Below are 15,992 nucleotides of genomic sequence, written 5' to 3'. Positions count from 1 at the left end.
TATAAGTAGGAAATAGGTGAAGTTGTAAGCAAAATTTAGTACTAAATACTAAAGAATTAACTTTATCTTAAAATTCTATTATTTTGATAAGTTCTCACAGATGGAACATATTAAATGCCATGGAATCTTATTTTGAATTGTTATAGCTCAAAATGCATTGTTCTGAACCCAAAATACACAGATTTATGATTAAAAATACTATAAAACATTACAAACTGTCACTACTTTTATAACTTACCATTACTTTATCTTGCTAAGGTTTCATATGTTAATAATTAATGTAAATTCTTGTTGAAATTTACCTGAGTGCACAATGTTGTTATTCCTCAGTATTGTGACTGCGGCAATTAATTGCTGTGACAACAATTGTACTGTATCTATATGAAAAGACTTGTTATTTTGTTGCAAAGCTTCTGACAAGTTCTTCGGATAGTATTCCATCAAGAAGCACCAGTGTCCGCACATTGAAAATCCATTTAAGAGATATACGCAATGCAGATTTTCTTTAGGGATATCTCTTTGGAAACTCAAAAGCATATTTTCCTTTTGTATCCCCATAAAGTAGCGATCGCGTACATTACTGGAAATAAAGGAAATAATTTCAGAAAAAATATTATATGAAATAAATAATATATTGTCTGCCTAGTTGGCGTAGTTGTACTGCATGTGCGGTACGGCAGCTTTGAGGTCCTGTGTTTGAAACCCGGGACGGGCAGTCATATTTGAGTTTTTTTTGCTCTGTATCAGCCTTGAGTCTGAAATTTGTGCCCCATATGGCGATACGCTCACCCCCTATCCCTACCACTAAAGTTGGTGACCTGGTTGCGCCTCTGCACACCCTTTCGGGGATAAATGCGTGTTGTGTGTGTGTAAATAAAATATACAAAAACATACTTTAACATCTTAAGAGCGTAATTGAAGCCACCCTTATCTATGCACTCGTATATTCTCGAATGTTTTCCTTTATGTAACACTGTCGTTACAGTATATTGTGTTTTTAGGAAAGTTGACATTCTTGCCTCTAACGCTTTTATAAAATTTTGGGCCTGTGTTACAGGCAGCAATTTTTGTTCCTCTACTTTTCTTATTTCAGGATTTTACAGATTTTAAAAGCTTGGCAGTTAATGTTCTATCAGTAAATTCTAGACTTTTTGCAACTGTAGCATTTATTTTAACGGATGTTGTAACATTGTCGTTTGTTTTTTTCATTGTGGAACATTCATCATCATTCTTTGTGTTATCTAAAAGTCCAGAATCTTTGTGTTCTATGGGATGTTGCTCTTCGTTCTGAGATAACGATGCTATTTCTTCTGGTTTCTCTTCGCAAGTGATTTCGGTTTCTTTAACACTATCTACATTTTTGCTCATAGTATTATCGATATTAGGTTTTTGATTTTCTGAATCTGTAGCGTTCATTCTAATGGGTGTATTTACAATATAGCTTGTATCTTGCAATGTAGAACATGCAACATCATCATTCTTCGTGTTATCTGGAGATCCACAATAATTGTGTCCTACGGAATTTTGATCTTCGTTCTGAGGTAACGCTGTTATTTCCTGTGGTTCTTCTTTGCAAGTGATTTCGGTTTCTTTAGCACCATCTACATTTATACTGAAATTATTGTCAATATTAGGTTCTTGACAGTGTACAACTGTAGCGTTTATATTAACGGGTTTATTTATTTCCCTTATTTCTTTAATTGTAGAAGGTTCAATGTCATTAGGTGCGTTATTTGGAGAACCACGATCTTTATATACTATGGGACATTGCTCTTGGTTCTGAGGTGAAGATGTTATTAGTTCTGGCTCTTTTTTACAGGTGATTTCGGTTTCTCTATCATTTTCTCTAATATTGTTGTCAACCTCAGTATCAAATGTATCCGAAGAAGGCATTTCAAATATCCTCTTCAGCTGTGCCTCGATGGGATCTTTAAATATTTCAGTGCTTTCGGTTCCATTAACTGAAACTATTTTGCTTATTTGTTCTGTACATTCAATATTTTGGGCTTTTGTTTCTGTTGGTGTATTATAAACTGCACTTTGCGTGGAATTCGTTTTGTTTTCCGGAATACCGTTACATTCTTCGATATCCATTTGCGAGTCTAAAATGATAGTACTGCAGGTGCTTAATGTTTCTACCGTATCGTCATCGTCAAGTATTATTATAGGTTCATTATCCTCACCAATTATCTCGCGATTAGTAATATTTTCTACCGGTAATATTAAAGTATTATTAGTAGAAGGATTTGGGTTGCTGGAAAAAAAGATAAGTATTTAGTTCCCCTGTAATGCATAACGAAAAAAAAATCTTATATGAATTACCTTTCCTTTGATAAATCGATATAATTATTACTGAAATGTGTTGTCAAAATGTTGCCTATAATAGGTTTTATGTCTTTTAATTTATCATCTTCCAAAACCTTTACTAGGGCCTCACTATTCTCAAGTCCATTATTTTTCTTGTAAACAGTATCATTTTCTACATCAGAGTCGTCGTCAACAACAATAACTGGTCCCTCCAGGGACCTATTGAGATTCGTCGAGTCTTGCTCCTTGGTACCTGGTTCACGTTTAGGTTGTTTTAAACTGTCGACAATTTCGTCAATGTTTATGTCATCGAGGAAACTTAACTCGGAATTTGATATTAACGATATATTGTCTTCTTTTTTTGTACAACTTTCGTCATGAGTCGGGGACGCATTATTTGAATTTTTGACTATAAAATTAATAATTAGTTTTATCTTTTTTGATTTGTGGGTTTTGTTCACTACATTTGTTTTAGGCGGTGCTGCATTTTTATGTTTTTCGCTTTGTGTTTTAACAGTTACCGTCAAATTTTCGTATGAGTCGATGAGTGAATCCTTATGGCTAGGATTTGAAGAAGTCATAGCGCGGATTTGTTTCTTATTTTTATTGTCGCTGTCACTTCTTGAAGATTTTAATTTATGTGTTTTGTTATTCGCGGCTTTATTAGTAGAGCTATGTTTTTTACTTTTATCCCGATCATTGCTGGGACATTTCTTACTAATGATACTATTAGTGTTATATTTGGTTGCCTCGCTTGCTTTTTGTATTTTGCACTTTTCCTGGTTAGTTAAAGTACTTTTAGTTTTACATGTGTGTTTGCTTTTAGATATCGAATGATGCTTAACTTTTTTATCACTGTGTCTTTCAATTATATGTTTGCATTTACTTGCATGATCTTTTTTGCAACCCTGCTGCTTTGGTTCATTTCTATTGGAGCCGTAATTAATATTAATGTCGTCCATTAATATTGTCTTACCAAGGTCCATTTTTTCACTTCTCGATTTATGGGGAATTTTATCTTGACATGATTTTTTACATTTTTGTTGTTCTGCCCTACATTGATCATGACTATCTTGTTTTATAAGTTTGTCGGACTGTTTATGTCTATTCTTACTTATTTTAGAATCCGTATTTTTATCACATTTTTCGGATATTTCTTTAGTAATGTGAAGTGAAACGTGTGACGTTTTGTGAGCACTAATTTTATCAGGCTTGCTGTGTTTTTTGTCTTTATGCGAGGATGAAATATTCTCAGCACTTTTTAGACGAGTCCCCTCGTTATTGCATTTCTTTTTATTTGTAGAATTACCCGAGTTTTTGTTTGTGGTTTTGAGCGAATTTTTTTTGGTGTTTGCAATATCCTTATGTGCTTTTGAATCTAAATTTATTTCTACCTCAATGGAGGATTGCGAAATATGTTTTTTGTTTTCTTTTTCAACTAGATTATTTTGTTTATTATTTTCTTCACGCATTGAAGACTTTTCATTGCTTTCGGACAACTTCGATATTTTGTCACTGGGCTTGCTATCTTGTGTTAGTCGGTTAAGCTGTAATATTAAATGAAAATTAGTTGTAGTATTTAAGTCAATTGTTAAACTACGTATTGCTGCTAGTTGCAATTTAGTAAAACATCATTATTGCGATTATCTTTTTCTCATGAAAAACATATTCTTTTTTTATTTCGCGTAGAAAGTGCCTTATTTCTATCGCCCAGCCTTCGTGGGGTGCGACTGAGCGCTAATGTTGACACTGAGCCTTACGTCTTTCTTGGCGTTGAGCCGCCCGGATTTGATGTTGACCTACGGGCGACCGCCGCGCCGGGCCGAGTCCCTAACCCTATACATATGTACACCTCACGGCATACCAATTAAAACTCTGCGGTGCCTCTCTTTGGCACATTAGAGTCATCAAGTTTCGATTTGATGTTCTCAAAACAATTACATCCCTGTTACTATGTTTTTACAATGATTCGAACCTGAGAAACAATACAAATGCTCCACCGCGGCACTTTAAAAATATAAGTTATGAAAAAATAGTTTTATGTGAGTTACAAAACGTATCTTACTGCTTACTAATATTATGAATGCGAAAGTTTGTGAAAATGTTTAGATGTTTGTATCTTTGTAAGAAATAAACGCAGAAGCAGGTGAACGAATTTGGATGAAATTTGGTACACCTAGATTAACACTCATAGGCTGCTTTCTATCTTAGTAATTTGCTCCAAATGAAGTAAATAATTGATTTTTAAACACATTTAAAATAGATGGCGCAATGGATTACGCCAGTAATTTAGGGAATTTTCTAGCGTGAAAAGCTTCACGCGGGCATAAAGTTTTAATAAGAAAACCATAAAATACTAATTACTTTTTGATTAAAGATAAATGATACTCATCAATAAGAAATAGGTAAATTCGCGACCAGCTACAATATCCTATAATATAGAAACAAATTATTTGCAACTACCTATCCTGTGACCGTTCAAGCGCGTTGAATGTTATTTGTTGAAAAGTTTAACGTAGTTACTTCAGTTGCGACGACTCAGCAATTATTGCAATATGATATTTTGTTTACACGGTAACTTCGCCAGCCCGTACTTGAAATGGGCCGGCTAATAACAAAATATTTATCATAACGTATCGCTGTATAAAATCATGATTTTATTATAACTTAAAACAGTTAATTCCTTTGCGGTCGTTATTATTTAAAAATATGACGAATTGAATTTTGATCACACAAATATAATGTACCCACATACCTACACTAAGTAAATAGTCATTTTGCACATGAGTCAATTAAATCAATGGTCATAAGAACTTATTCACTTACGTCCATAAGGTTCACATAAACTTGGTATTAAGCTTGGCATAGTACATTTCGACATATAGGTAGGTAGGCAAACGCAACATTGCCCGTCGCATCGTAGAAATCACCGATGTCTGATGATTTTAGACCAATTATATTCATAATTAAATGTGTCGTACCTTTATAGGATTTGCGTGGATGATGTTTATATTGTTATTTGTCGCCATACTAATGTTTGAGCTATTTGTATTCTTACTCGATGAACAATTATTTTCCAATGTACTTGAGCTGCAGGTGCCTTTTTCCAATGTCCGGCCATTTTTGGGTTGTACTTCGTCAACATGGAGAGATAATTTCATTTTTTTCTTCGCTGATGCACCACAAAATGAAACTGTAGGCACGATAACAATATTCGGACTTTCATATTGTGAAAAATATGGCCGTTTGGACATTTTTAATATCTGAAACAGCAAATTATCGACAATGATACTAAGATACCCGTCATTTGTTATATTTCAAATATAAATTCGAAATGTTTGTTTCTCTAAGAAAAAACCAATAAGATGCCACACTCACATAACCTTCTTGAAATGTAACGTACAGAAAACAGTTTTGTAATGAATCTCCAAAAATTATAAAATACTTAAAACACAATCTTCTATTTTTTGGTTAGTGTTTCCAAGCCGGCGAAGCCGCGCCAAGTGCCGGCTGAAAGTTCAATACGTACTTTTGTTTTGTTTTCTGCTCGTCAAAGTTAACGAAGGAAGTACAATCATACAGCCATGTTATTGTATTTCCTAAACGTTTTGATCATCTATAGTGTGGGGTAGGTACCTAATATCAAAATATGTGTTTCTTATAAAACTTATTTAATTTATCGAACAGCTGTCCTTTTTTGTATGAATTCCATATTTTTATTTATGACATCAAACCAGCCAATCAGTTCAAAGTTCCGTTATCTATGTCCTTGGCCCGCGAAATTCAAGTTTATTGCGGAAGAATTTACACTACTTTCGTCGTACAGATTTTAGCGTTTGCCCAGAAATAGTAAATAAGGTGTGTCTCACAATATTATCAATAGAATCAAATTGTGAAGTATCTAGGTACCTAAGTACCAGAATATTGGTACTACTCACAAGCATAGTGAACAATATGTATTTCGATAACACCTGTAAACTGCCTATGCTTACAAATAAATAATTTAATTTTGATTTGACGAATCTTGTATTAAATTTATTACTTAATTTAAATGTTAAAATTATCGCGTTTGTTTTACTTTTTTTATTGGACTCGGGGCTTAGCGACCTGTGATCGTAAGTGATCCAAGTTTTTAAGTACGTACTTACTTTACTCCTATGTAACGTTGTTTATAAATTTACGGCGAACATTATAATTGAACAACATGCGAATAATCATGTCATGCTCAATTTGATTAGAATGACTCACCCACCCAGAAAAAATAGCTACGTGTGGTTGTAACGGTTACATTACGCGTTTGGTCGCGACCTTCCGCCAACCTTGCCACCACAGTATGTCGATGTATGTTACGTTTTGTTTTAACAACACAGTCTACGTGTAGTTTTTTAGAAAGTTTCGCGACCACGTTGGCGCGCCGCGTCGGAGCGTATGGTGAGGTTAGTTGACAGTTGTAAACTGTGTATTGTGCTGTGGCTGTGCGCTTTGTGTGCATATTGTGCAGTTTATTGTTGGGTTTATTTCGCGGGTGAGTTGTTATTTTATTGTTGGGATAATTCTAATATTTATGTGTTTATTAGGACTATGACGCATATCCATATTATGTAGGTATCATTAATAAATTTTGAGGGAACAATTTGTTTACGAAAATTTTAAGGATTTTTGAAACTTTTGTCATTGACATTTAGGAACCTATCTGTAGAAATATATCGTGTATGAAAGCGCGCCAAATTTCTGAGATGCTAAGCTAAAAATGGAGAACAAATATTTTTTTAGATTCATCATTCAATCTTTTTAGTTTTAAAGTGCCATTACTTCATGTATTCTGTATTACACGAATAATCAATTTAAGTATTAAACTTTTATTTCAATATGTTTTATTTATTGCCTTATTAACACAACTTTATTAAGTAAATTTGTGAATACATATTTACATCGTACACAACTAAACATATGGTTTCATTCATGCGGCTTGATACGTGGTACGGTTTACGGTTATAATCGCTGTTTTACGATTAGTGATTACACTCGCGACCGTCAAGTACGGTACGGTATTTACTATTGACTCGAGGCGATGACTAGATATTAGATTAGCGTTGCCAGACGTCCCGTATTTACCAAAGAGAATATAATCACTACGTTTTATTCACTGGGGCGTCCTGTATTTTAGGCACAGTTTAAATGTCCCGTGAATTGATCGATCTATGATTGACAAGTACTCACGGACGCAATGTTAGCATTTTCGCGTACAATCAATACGATGCGGTTTTTAATAAATTTAATAAAAAGCGAGTTGATCCTTTTTTCAATTACGATTTTAATCAAATTGTAGGTATTGATTTTTATAGATATGTTAAAACTGACTCGAAATCCTCGGAAAAAATCCTAAAATCTAATTTTGTTTCTTGTTTGCCCCGGGAAGGAATTTGTAAACACGTATTTTTTCCATTAAGCAGGACAAACCTTTATAGTCTGAAAAAATCTGGCAGCCCTATAGTAGAGAAACATTGTGCAGACCAATCGTAGTCAATTCGTTTTTAATACCGACCACATTTTTTTTTAATAATGACTTATGGGACCTCAGGCCATAAAGTTAATTCATTGACACTCTTGAATGTTTCAAAACGTAATTAAAAATAACTACTTATTATTTTAATTTAAAGTACTCAAAATTAGTTTAAGTATAGTTCATTCATTTAAGATCAGTTGACGGCTCAAATGATAATGAATAATTTCTTTAATTTTCGTAAAATTTGTGTTGTCTGATGGTCCTCTTGCAAAAACTCGGCATAGGTTAGTTATAACTGGTAACTAGGGCGACCCAAATCCTAAATCCATTGGGTAACAATCAATAAAGTTACTAAAAACATAGTTTTGTAGAATAAGTACTTACCTTATTCAGTTTTACATTACACAGAGAAATATTGTAGTAAAAACAATTGAATAAACAAGCATGTCTATTTTTACCACTTACAGGTAGGTACCTAACATAAGTTTTGTAAATGTTTGGCAAGAAGCACAACTTAAATATTCGCCATTCACAGATATCCTATGCTTGACTCAGTTATCCTACAATAGGGGACCGGCCTATGCTTGATTTTGTACATTATTCTATATGTAATTGTTAATAATACGAAAAAGAAGCACTCCTGTGAAAACTGCATAACAATTGGTTAAAAAATGAGCGAGTGATTCATATTTAAAATATTGTAATGTGCAGAAGTGGGCGCGATGTGGGGATATCGCTTCATCTCTTTTTTCGCACGCGTCGTAATTCCCGATGACGTCACATGTGGATATTTCGTCTCTTTTCTGTTTCTTGTTAATTACCCCTTCCACCGAAATTCAAAGTCTTATAACTTGTTGATTTTTTACCGGATTTTAATAATTCCTTCTGTGTTATAATTTATATTATGTAAATATTTGATAATAGTAAAGAACAAAAATGAGTCCGGTACCCTATTATAGTTAAATTTTGTTACACAGTGAAAAACAAACTTTAAACTATCTGATTAGAATCCGAATTCGATAACTAAGCACTATTTTGAATGAGTGAGAATCAACTTGAAAGGATTTTGTCGAATGTAATGTGTACCTTCTAAACTATAAACTATACTTTTTATCCCGGAAAAATATATATAGGAACTTTTATCTCGCAAAACTCTCTCACGTTGGCAAAGCCGCGATCAAAAGCACGTACACAAATAAAATATGGCAACTGGAGTTCGACGGCATGGTCTTACTAAAATTATATCGTACCATAGCAAAAAATATTTTATTGTTAAAATTGTGATGTTTAAGCGTATTTGCCTTGTAAAACATTAATAATAGTTTATAATCAAACGTATGTTTTAAAAGATAAGAAATATTAATGTTTTATGGCTTTTTATCGTGTATATTGGATTAGTGTAAAATTTATGTAGGTTACTTGCGATACATATTAGAGAAATTTTTTCTTTTCTTTGTACTTATGCACAATTATTTTTAATTTGTTTAATAAATAATAATATACTGCTATAAAGTCTGATGAACAACAAAAGTATATAAATGTAACTTGTTCAAACCCTAGGCCTATATTTCGAGTTATTATATCGTAGCTGGTTTAGGCCTTAGTCCACCACGCTGACCTAAGCCAGATTGGCAGACATATTACATCCGCTTATAATTCTTATAGGTAAAGGACTTCTTATATAGAGGTTTCCTCACGAAGTTAAAAAAAATACACACATAACAAAAAAAGTCACGAGGTGCGTGTCGTTAGGTTGTAATCTGTGGACTTTAATTTCGGCAGTCCGTTTCATACTCAACTAGGCTAGCGCCGCTCTTACAGTTCGGTATAGTTATGTTATAATTCTTATTGGCAGCCCAAGCCAACTCAAGCCACCCAGGCCGCGAAACCAAAACCGGCAGCTGCAGGGCCCAGCGCGGCTGACCTCAATGATCAGATCACGAAACAGGGCGACTTGGTGCGCTCGTTGAAGTCCGCTAAAGCCGAAAAGGCCAAGATCGACGAGGCTGTAAAGGCCTTGCTGGACCTTAAGGCCAAATACAAAGCGGAGACAGGACAGGTTGGATGTCATATTTGTATTCTGTATCTTTTAAATAATTATTTAATAGTACCTACCGGTGATATATTTATTTACAAAAACAAAAAATTGAATCTTTATACACATTTCTCTGTGTTTAATCAAATGTGTTTGTTCGTAAACGGCTTCTCTCGATAATATTTATAAGTATATATTATCATCAAAGACGTAAAATAAACATTTATTACACAAAACACAGCATTAACTTTAGCATAATCATCATCTTCAGGACTGGAAGCCGTCACCAGCTAAACCAGCGGCAGCAACACCGGAAGCGGCTTCTGGACTATCAAACGAAGCGTTGTCAATCAACAAAGAGATCATCAGCCAGGGCGACCTGGTGCGGTCGCTGAAGTCCGCTAAAGCTGAAAAAGCCAAGATCGACGAGGCTGTAAAGGCGTTGCTGGACCTTAAGTCCAAATACAAAGCGGAGACAGGACAGGTTGGATGTCATATTTGTATTCAGCATCCCATAAATAATTATTTAATAGCACCTACCGGTGTTATATTTATTTAAAATATTTTTATTTGAATCTACATACACATTTCTCTGTAGTATGTTTTTTCGTAAACGGCTTTCCTTGAAAATATTTATAAATACATTTTATCATCAAAGACAAGATTAACAATTATTACACATAGCATTAACTTTAGCTTCATCATCATCTCCAGGACTGGAAGCCGTCACCAGCTAAACCGGCGGCAGCAGCACCAGTAGCAGCACCGGCAGCAGCTTCCGGACTATCAAACGAAGCGTTGTCAATCAATAAAGATATCATCAGCCAGGGCGACTTGGTGCGCTCGCTGAAGTCCGCTAAAGCCGAAAAAGCCAAGATCGACGAGGCTGTAAAGGCCTTGCTGGACCTTAAGTCCAAATACAAAGCGGAGACAGGACAGGTTGGAATTCATTTTTGTATTCTGTATCCTATAAATAATTATGTAATAGCGGCTACCGGTGTTGTAATTATTAAGAATAGTTTTTATTTGAACCATGTATTTCTCTTTGTTCCACCAAATGTGTTTCTTCGTAAACACGTTTTCTTGATAATATTTATAAATACATTTTATCATGAAAGTCGTAAAATAAACACCTATAGCACATAGCATAGCATTAACCTCAGCATCATCATCATCGCCAGGACTGGAAGCCATCACCATCTAAACCGGCAGCAGCAGCACCGGCAGCGGCTGCAGGACTATCAAACGAAGCGTTAGCAATCAACAAAGAGATCATCAGTCAGGGTGACCTGGTTCGCTCGCTGAAAGCAGCTAAAGCGGAGAAACCTCTGATCGACCAGGCAGTGAAAGCACTCCTGGAACTGAAGACCCAATATAAAGAAGCTACTGGAGAGGCAAGTATGAGACGAGCATGTGCCTACAAATCCATGTAATAAAACAACAAAATTATAAAGTAGTGCAAGCTCGTTAGTTATCAAGAAACATAATTTGAAAGACCAGCGAATTTACTAGGTATAATAGATTTTTTATGTGTTATGCCGTGATATGGATTTGATGGAATTGGATGATAAATAAAATACCCAATAATTTTAAAACACACATAAGACGAACAAGCTTGTATAAAAGTGAATAGACTAGAGTCAACAGTGGCATTATCCTGTGCTCAGTAGCTCTGTAGCTCACCCAATTTCAAGATTATTAAAGTCTAATCACACACTCACGCCTTTTAACCATGAAAAAGGCAGAGGCGCAACTAGTGCACCTTCTTATCATTTTATTCTATCTCATGTAGTAAGGGGCAAGGCAATCGCCATATCGGGCAAAAATCTAGGGTCTGGGCTGATACTGAATTGAAAACCCAAACTGCCCCACCCGTGGATCAGCCTGAGACATCAGTATCGGACCGTAATACAACTACGCCACCGAATTAAATTAAATATAAGTGGAATGGTAGTTTAATAAGCTACTTTATTTATATATTCTCATATACCTTGATGTAACATAAGTGTAACTATGTTGTACGTGATGAATAAAGCATTTTATTAATTATTTAAAGCGAAACATTCGTGTCTCAGGTCAGGAATGTTGTTTCAGGACTGGAAGCCGGGCGCCACCGCCGCCCCGCCCGCGCCGCGCCGAGACGCGGACGTACTGAGCCAGGAGATCACCAGGCAGACGCAACTCATTGGACAGCTGAGAGCTGACAATATCGACAAATCTGTCCTCGATCAAGCCATCGAAGTACTCAAAAACTTCAAGGCCGAATACAAAGCGATTACTGGAAAGGTAAATGTGTTTTCACTAGTGATCCCATTTCGATAATTTCTTTGACAGTTACAATAACCTGAATGTTGATTGAAAAAAATCATGAATATTTCATTGTATAGATTGTATGGTGTATCATATCATCCAGTATCAGAAACATTATTAAACTGTTGTTTCCTTTATTAACATATAGTATTAACCTTTGATTCAGTTTTATGCAACGCCGTGTATGATAACTTGTATATCCCACACCTTGGGACAATTATTCATTCATAACTTTAATCTACTAACAACTTAATAACTACCTCATGGCATAGTAGTGATTGAAACTAAATCAAGATGTGTAACATAGCTTTTCTAACCCTTAAAAATTTCAACAACAATTCCTTGATCGACGGCGTGACGTACTGAAACCTTTTCCCCGTACTGATATCTCGTGTTCGATACCGGGTTGGGCAGTAACATTGGGTTTTTCTGATCAATTCCAACCCCAAGGCTGGTATTGTGACAGGAACTTATAACAGGTTTACAGGTAACACTTCTGCCTACTCAATAGGAGAAAAGACGTGATGCTACCTATGTATTCCTCAGGAGTGGTTACCGCCAGCACCACCGGCCAGGAATGTCCATATATTGTCAGGAGACGATGAGTTAGACGACGCACTGATCAGGCGGGCTGACCGTGTAAGATTAATGAGAGCCAGCAAAGCCCCCAAACCCAAAATGGAGCCCGCTGTTAGAGCTCTTAAAAAATTAGAGGCCAATTACAGAGCGATTACTGGAAGGGTACAGAAATCTTGTAGATGAGACGGGGCGATAGAACTTAAGGGGTCAAACGATATTTTTAAACACTAATTAATCTTATACCTTATTGAAATAAAAATATTATAAAAAAAAATAACAAATATGATGTTTCAGATGACAATTAGATCGGATTGTTTGTGTCATATTCTTTATCAAGATTTTATTTTTCTCCACCCCTTAAGTTTAATTCGCTCCGTTTGCAAGCGAAACGAGTCGTTTGATAGGCGTTAACTTTAAATATTTTCGAAAAATGAGATTAAGCGAACACGTCGCCATTAGAGTTCCTTTTTCAAAAATTCTGTTGAGCCAGTGACAAGCTTGTAGAAGCGGAGGAATGCACATGCGTATTAGGCTTTCGTTATGTGCGGCATGTATTGGCCCCTCAATCGCTTTGTCTCTTTCTACACTATAGTTAATCATGTGACTGTATTTCATAGAGCATTCTTTATGTCTATGATTGAGATAAATAACAGTATTAAAAAAGTTCGGAAATTGGTTGAATAACATCATAATGCATAGAGAATAAAATAATTATTCACCTCGGGAAAAAAAAATAAGAAGCTAACGACTCATTTCGTTATACTTATCTGTAGTAGTAGTTGGCTGATAAAAGTACGCATCGCATCGCACGATTAGGACAATATTTATTCGTATATTTTGCACTTAGTGCATTCAGCATATTTGCTTTGCGTTAGGGTGTGTTCACATCAAGAATTTCTGGCAAGTAAGCATGACCCCACACATCAGATAGGTCATTATTTATGCTGCAATATTTTAGCAGACAAAAAAATATTATTATGCATTTTTTGAACAGTTATTGTTAAGTACGTAATATTTAGTGCGTATTTATAAGTCATGCTTCCTTGAGGTGTTATTGGTATAATTTTACCCGTTAAAATATCGATGAATGCCTACCCTAGTTGCGCCTCTGTTTATCCTATAGGGGGTGGGGGCTTGAGCTTACGGACGTAAGCATGTTTCTGTGTAAAAGTTAGATTTTAAAGATTATATAGTTTATATTGAGAGTCTACGCTCGGTAAAAGGATAGTAAATATAGATTATATAAGGTCATATTGACATTAATAAAAACAAAATTCTTGTGTTCACCTATGCTAACTTTGTGCCAATAATCTTCTATGAATAACGAATATTGTCAATTTTTTTATCGTTTTGTAGTTTTCTGCGAATATGGTGTGTGCGTAAGTATATTTCTGACTTAAAGTGTGATGTTGCCGCTGCGACGAATTCTCTTAGAGTAGTACTAATGGCATTATGACCAGTAAAATTTAAATTACTTTTTATTGATATTTATTTTGTTCATAACTTACACTTTTTTTACAGTTACGGTTCGAATAACTTATTGTAAAGTGTTATTCTTACTATATTGTTTCATTTTGTAACGCAATGTCAAGATGATCCCGTATAATATTATCATAATCATATTTTAATGCTGTCTATCTTTTCACTGAGCATTATAATTTTTTACCGTAGTTTTCATTTATATTTATTGTTTTTAGCACTGTGTGACGGCAACCTTTTGAAAATATTTTTGTAATTATTTATTAACGTATATGCCTGCATATAATTTTTTATTTTTTTTATTAGACAAAAATATACTTTAATTGTAAGAGATTAAAATCCCTATTTGACAACCAGGAGTGGATAACAGCGGTGCAGAGAGCAGCAGAACACCAGCGCGAGAGGGAGCGCGCACTGCTGGCGCCCGCCGTCGACCCGAGGGTGACAGAGCTGGACGCACAGATCATCGCGCAGGGTGACAAAGTGCGCAAACTCAAGGGTGACATAGCCGAAAAGTCTATCATTGATGTTGAGGTAAGTAATGATCATTGATAACATATCTAAGGACTTAATAATAGGGTTGTTATTCCTGAAGCGAAATCAGGTCGTTTTAATTTTTAATGTGTGACTTAGGTGTGACTTGAGAAAAATTCAGGAGCCGACATTTAGTAAATTTACTGAGGGCCGTACTATTAGATCAACAATCAATATAATTTTAAAAAAGTCAGAGGTTTGTGCCCTTGGAACCTGCAGACATTCGTTTAGGCAGTCCATTCCACACCCAACTAGGCTATCGCCGCTTATATTATGTGTGTATTCGTGGTGAATTATCGCTTGCTTTAACGGTGAAGGAAAATATCATGAGGAAACCTGCATACAGAAGTTCTCTATAGGAATTTTAAGGGTGTGTAAAGTCTACCAACCCGCACTAGGCCAGTGTGATGGACTAAGGCTTAATCCCTCTCAGTAGTAGAGGCCCGTGCCCAACAGTGGGACAGTATATAATACAGGGCAGACATTATATAACACCATAAGAGCCAGTGCATATATGCCGGAGCGCAGCACGCAGAATTTTTTACTGTCAAACTATAATCAACATTGTCTTCACTAAAATAATAACAATACTTTGTAATTCAAGGTGTTGGATGATGTTTCTACTGGTTATAGGCGGTCGTATCGCTTACCATCAGTTGAATTGAACGGCAAGCTGGTCCCGTCATTCAAAGCAATAAAAAATGGGGAAGTTCTTGTGCAATATATTGCTGCAAGAACTTGCTAGTCTGAACTTACCATTAGAGCATAAAATTCTATTATTTATCTACAGGTCAAGAACCTACTCAACTTAAAAGAACAATACAAGGCGCTCACTGGTAATAGTTGGACACCAAAGACGTCAGTAAGTTTGCTATATTATATTAAATATGTTAAAGATAAATATTCCGCGAGAGTTATATTCATTTCCAATAAATTATTTTTAATATTACTTATATACTTTTATTGGGATATTTTTCTCAGACATAAATACACTCATGGTCAAATTCAAAGCAAAATGGTAAAATTTGCTCAAATGCAGATTTTTTGACTTTAATGAGGGATAGTGTGAAGTAATTCGTTAATTCTAACAATTTAGCATTTAACAATATCCAAACTTACTAAAAAAATATAATTTAGAGAGTACATTTTTCTTATTTAGCAATAAGAAGAATGTACAATAAGATCTGGTTTTTCATCAACAAAACTGAAATTTTGCTGAAACAGTTTTTTTTTGTTTGTTTG

General features: G+C 35.1%; 2 protein-coding genes across 3 annotated transcripts in view; one reads left to right on the top strand and one right to left on the bottom strand.

Moving 5' to 3' along the window:
* Window positions 1-15,992, top strand: part of LOC115454185 (bifunctional glutamate/proline--tRNA ligase) — a 34,903-nt gene that overhangs the window by 9,478 nt on the left and 9,433 nt on the right. The window contains exons 14-20 of the mRNA XM_037438223.1: window positions 9,669-9,872; window positions 10,120-10,332; window positions 10,563-10,787; window positions 11,030-11,242; window positions 11,943-12,134; window positions 14,574-14,750; window positions 15,541-15,612. Coding sequence (XP_037294120.1) covers window positions 9,669-9,872; window positions 10,120-10,332; window positions 10,563-10,787; window positions 11,030-11,242; window positions 11,943-12,134; window positions 14,574-14,750; window positions 15,541-15,612 — 1,296 coding nt within the window. The remainder of the gene's footprint in view (window positions 1-9,668; window positions 9,873-10,119; window positions 10,333-10,562; window positions 10,788-11,029; window positions 11,243-11,942; window positions 12,135-14,573; window positions 14,751-15,540; window positions 15,613-15,992) is intronic.
* Window positions 1,232-5,847, bottom strand: LOC115451905 (GATA zinc finger domain-containing protein 14). Of its 2 annotated transcripts, XR_005112290.1 has the most exons (4): window positions 5,686-5,847; window positions 5,289-5,570; window positions 2,184-3,854; window positions 1,232-2,102 (listed from the first exon to the last, which is right to left on the bottom strand). XR_005112290.1 is itself a non-coding variant. In XM_037438217.1 (3 exons), the coding sequence occupies exons 2-3, from the start codon at window positions 5,559-5,561 to the stop codon at window positions 2,319-2,321; spliced, it is 1,809 nt and encodes a 602-aa protein (XP_037294114.1). In that variant the 5' UTR covers window positions 5,562-5,570; window positions 5,686-5,847; the 3' UTR covers window positions 1,232-2,318. The 2 variants fall into 2 exon arrangements, 1 of the variants encoding a protein (XP_037294114.1); XM_037438217.1 differs by having other exon boundaries at window positions 1,232-3,854.

Source organism: Manduca sexta, chromosome 13, assembly GCF_014839805.1.
Source record: "Manduca sexta isolate Smith_Timp_Sample1 chromosome 13, JHU_Msex_v1.0, whole genome shotgun sequence".
In the NCBI taxonomy this organism is placed as follows: domain Eukaryota; kingdom Metazoa; phylum Arthropoda; class Insecta; order Lepidoptera; family Sphingidae; genus Manduca; species Manduca sexta.
The sequence above is the reverse complement of the archived record's forward strand: the minus strand, read 5'-3'. Positions and strand labels throughout refer to the sequence as shown.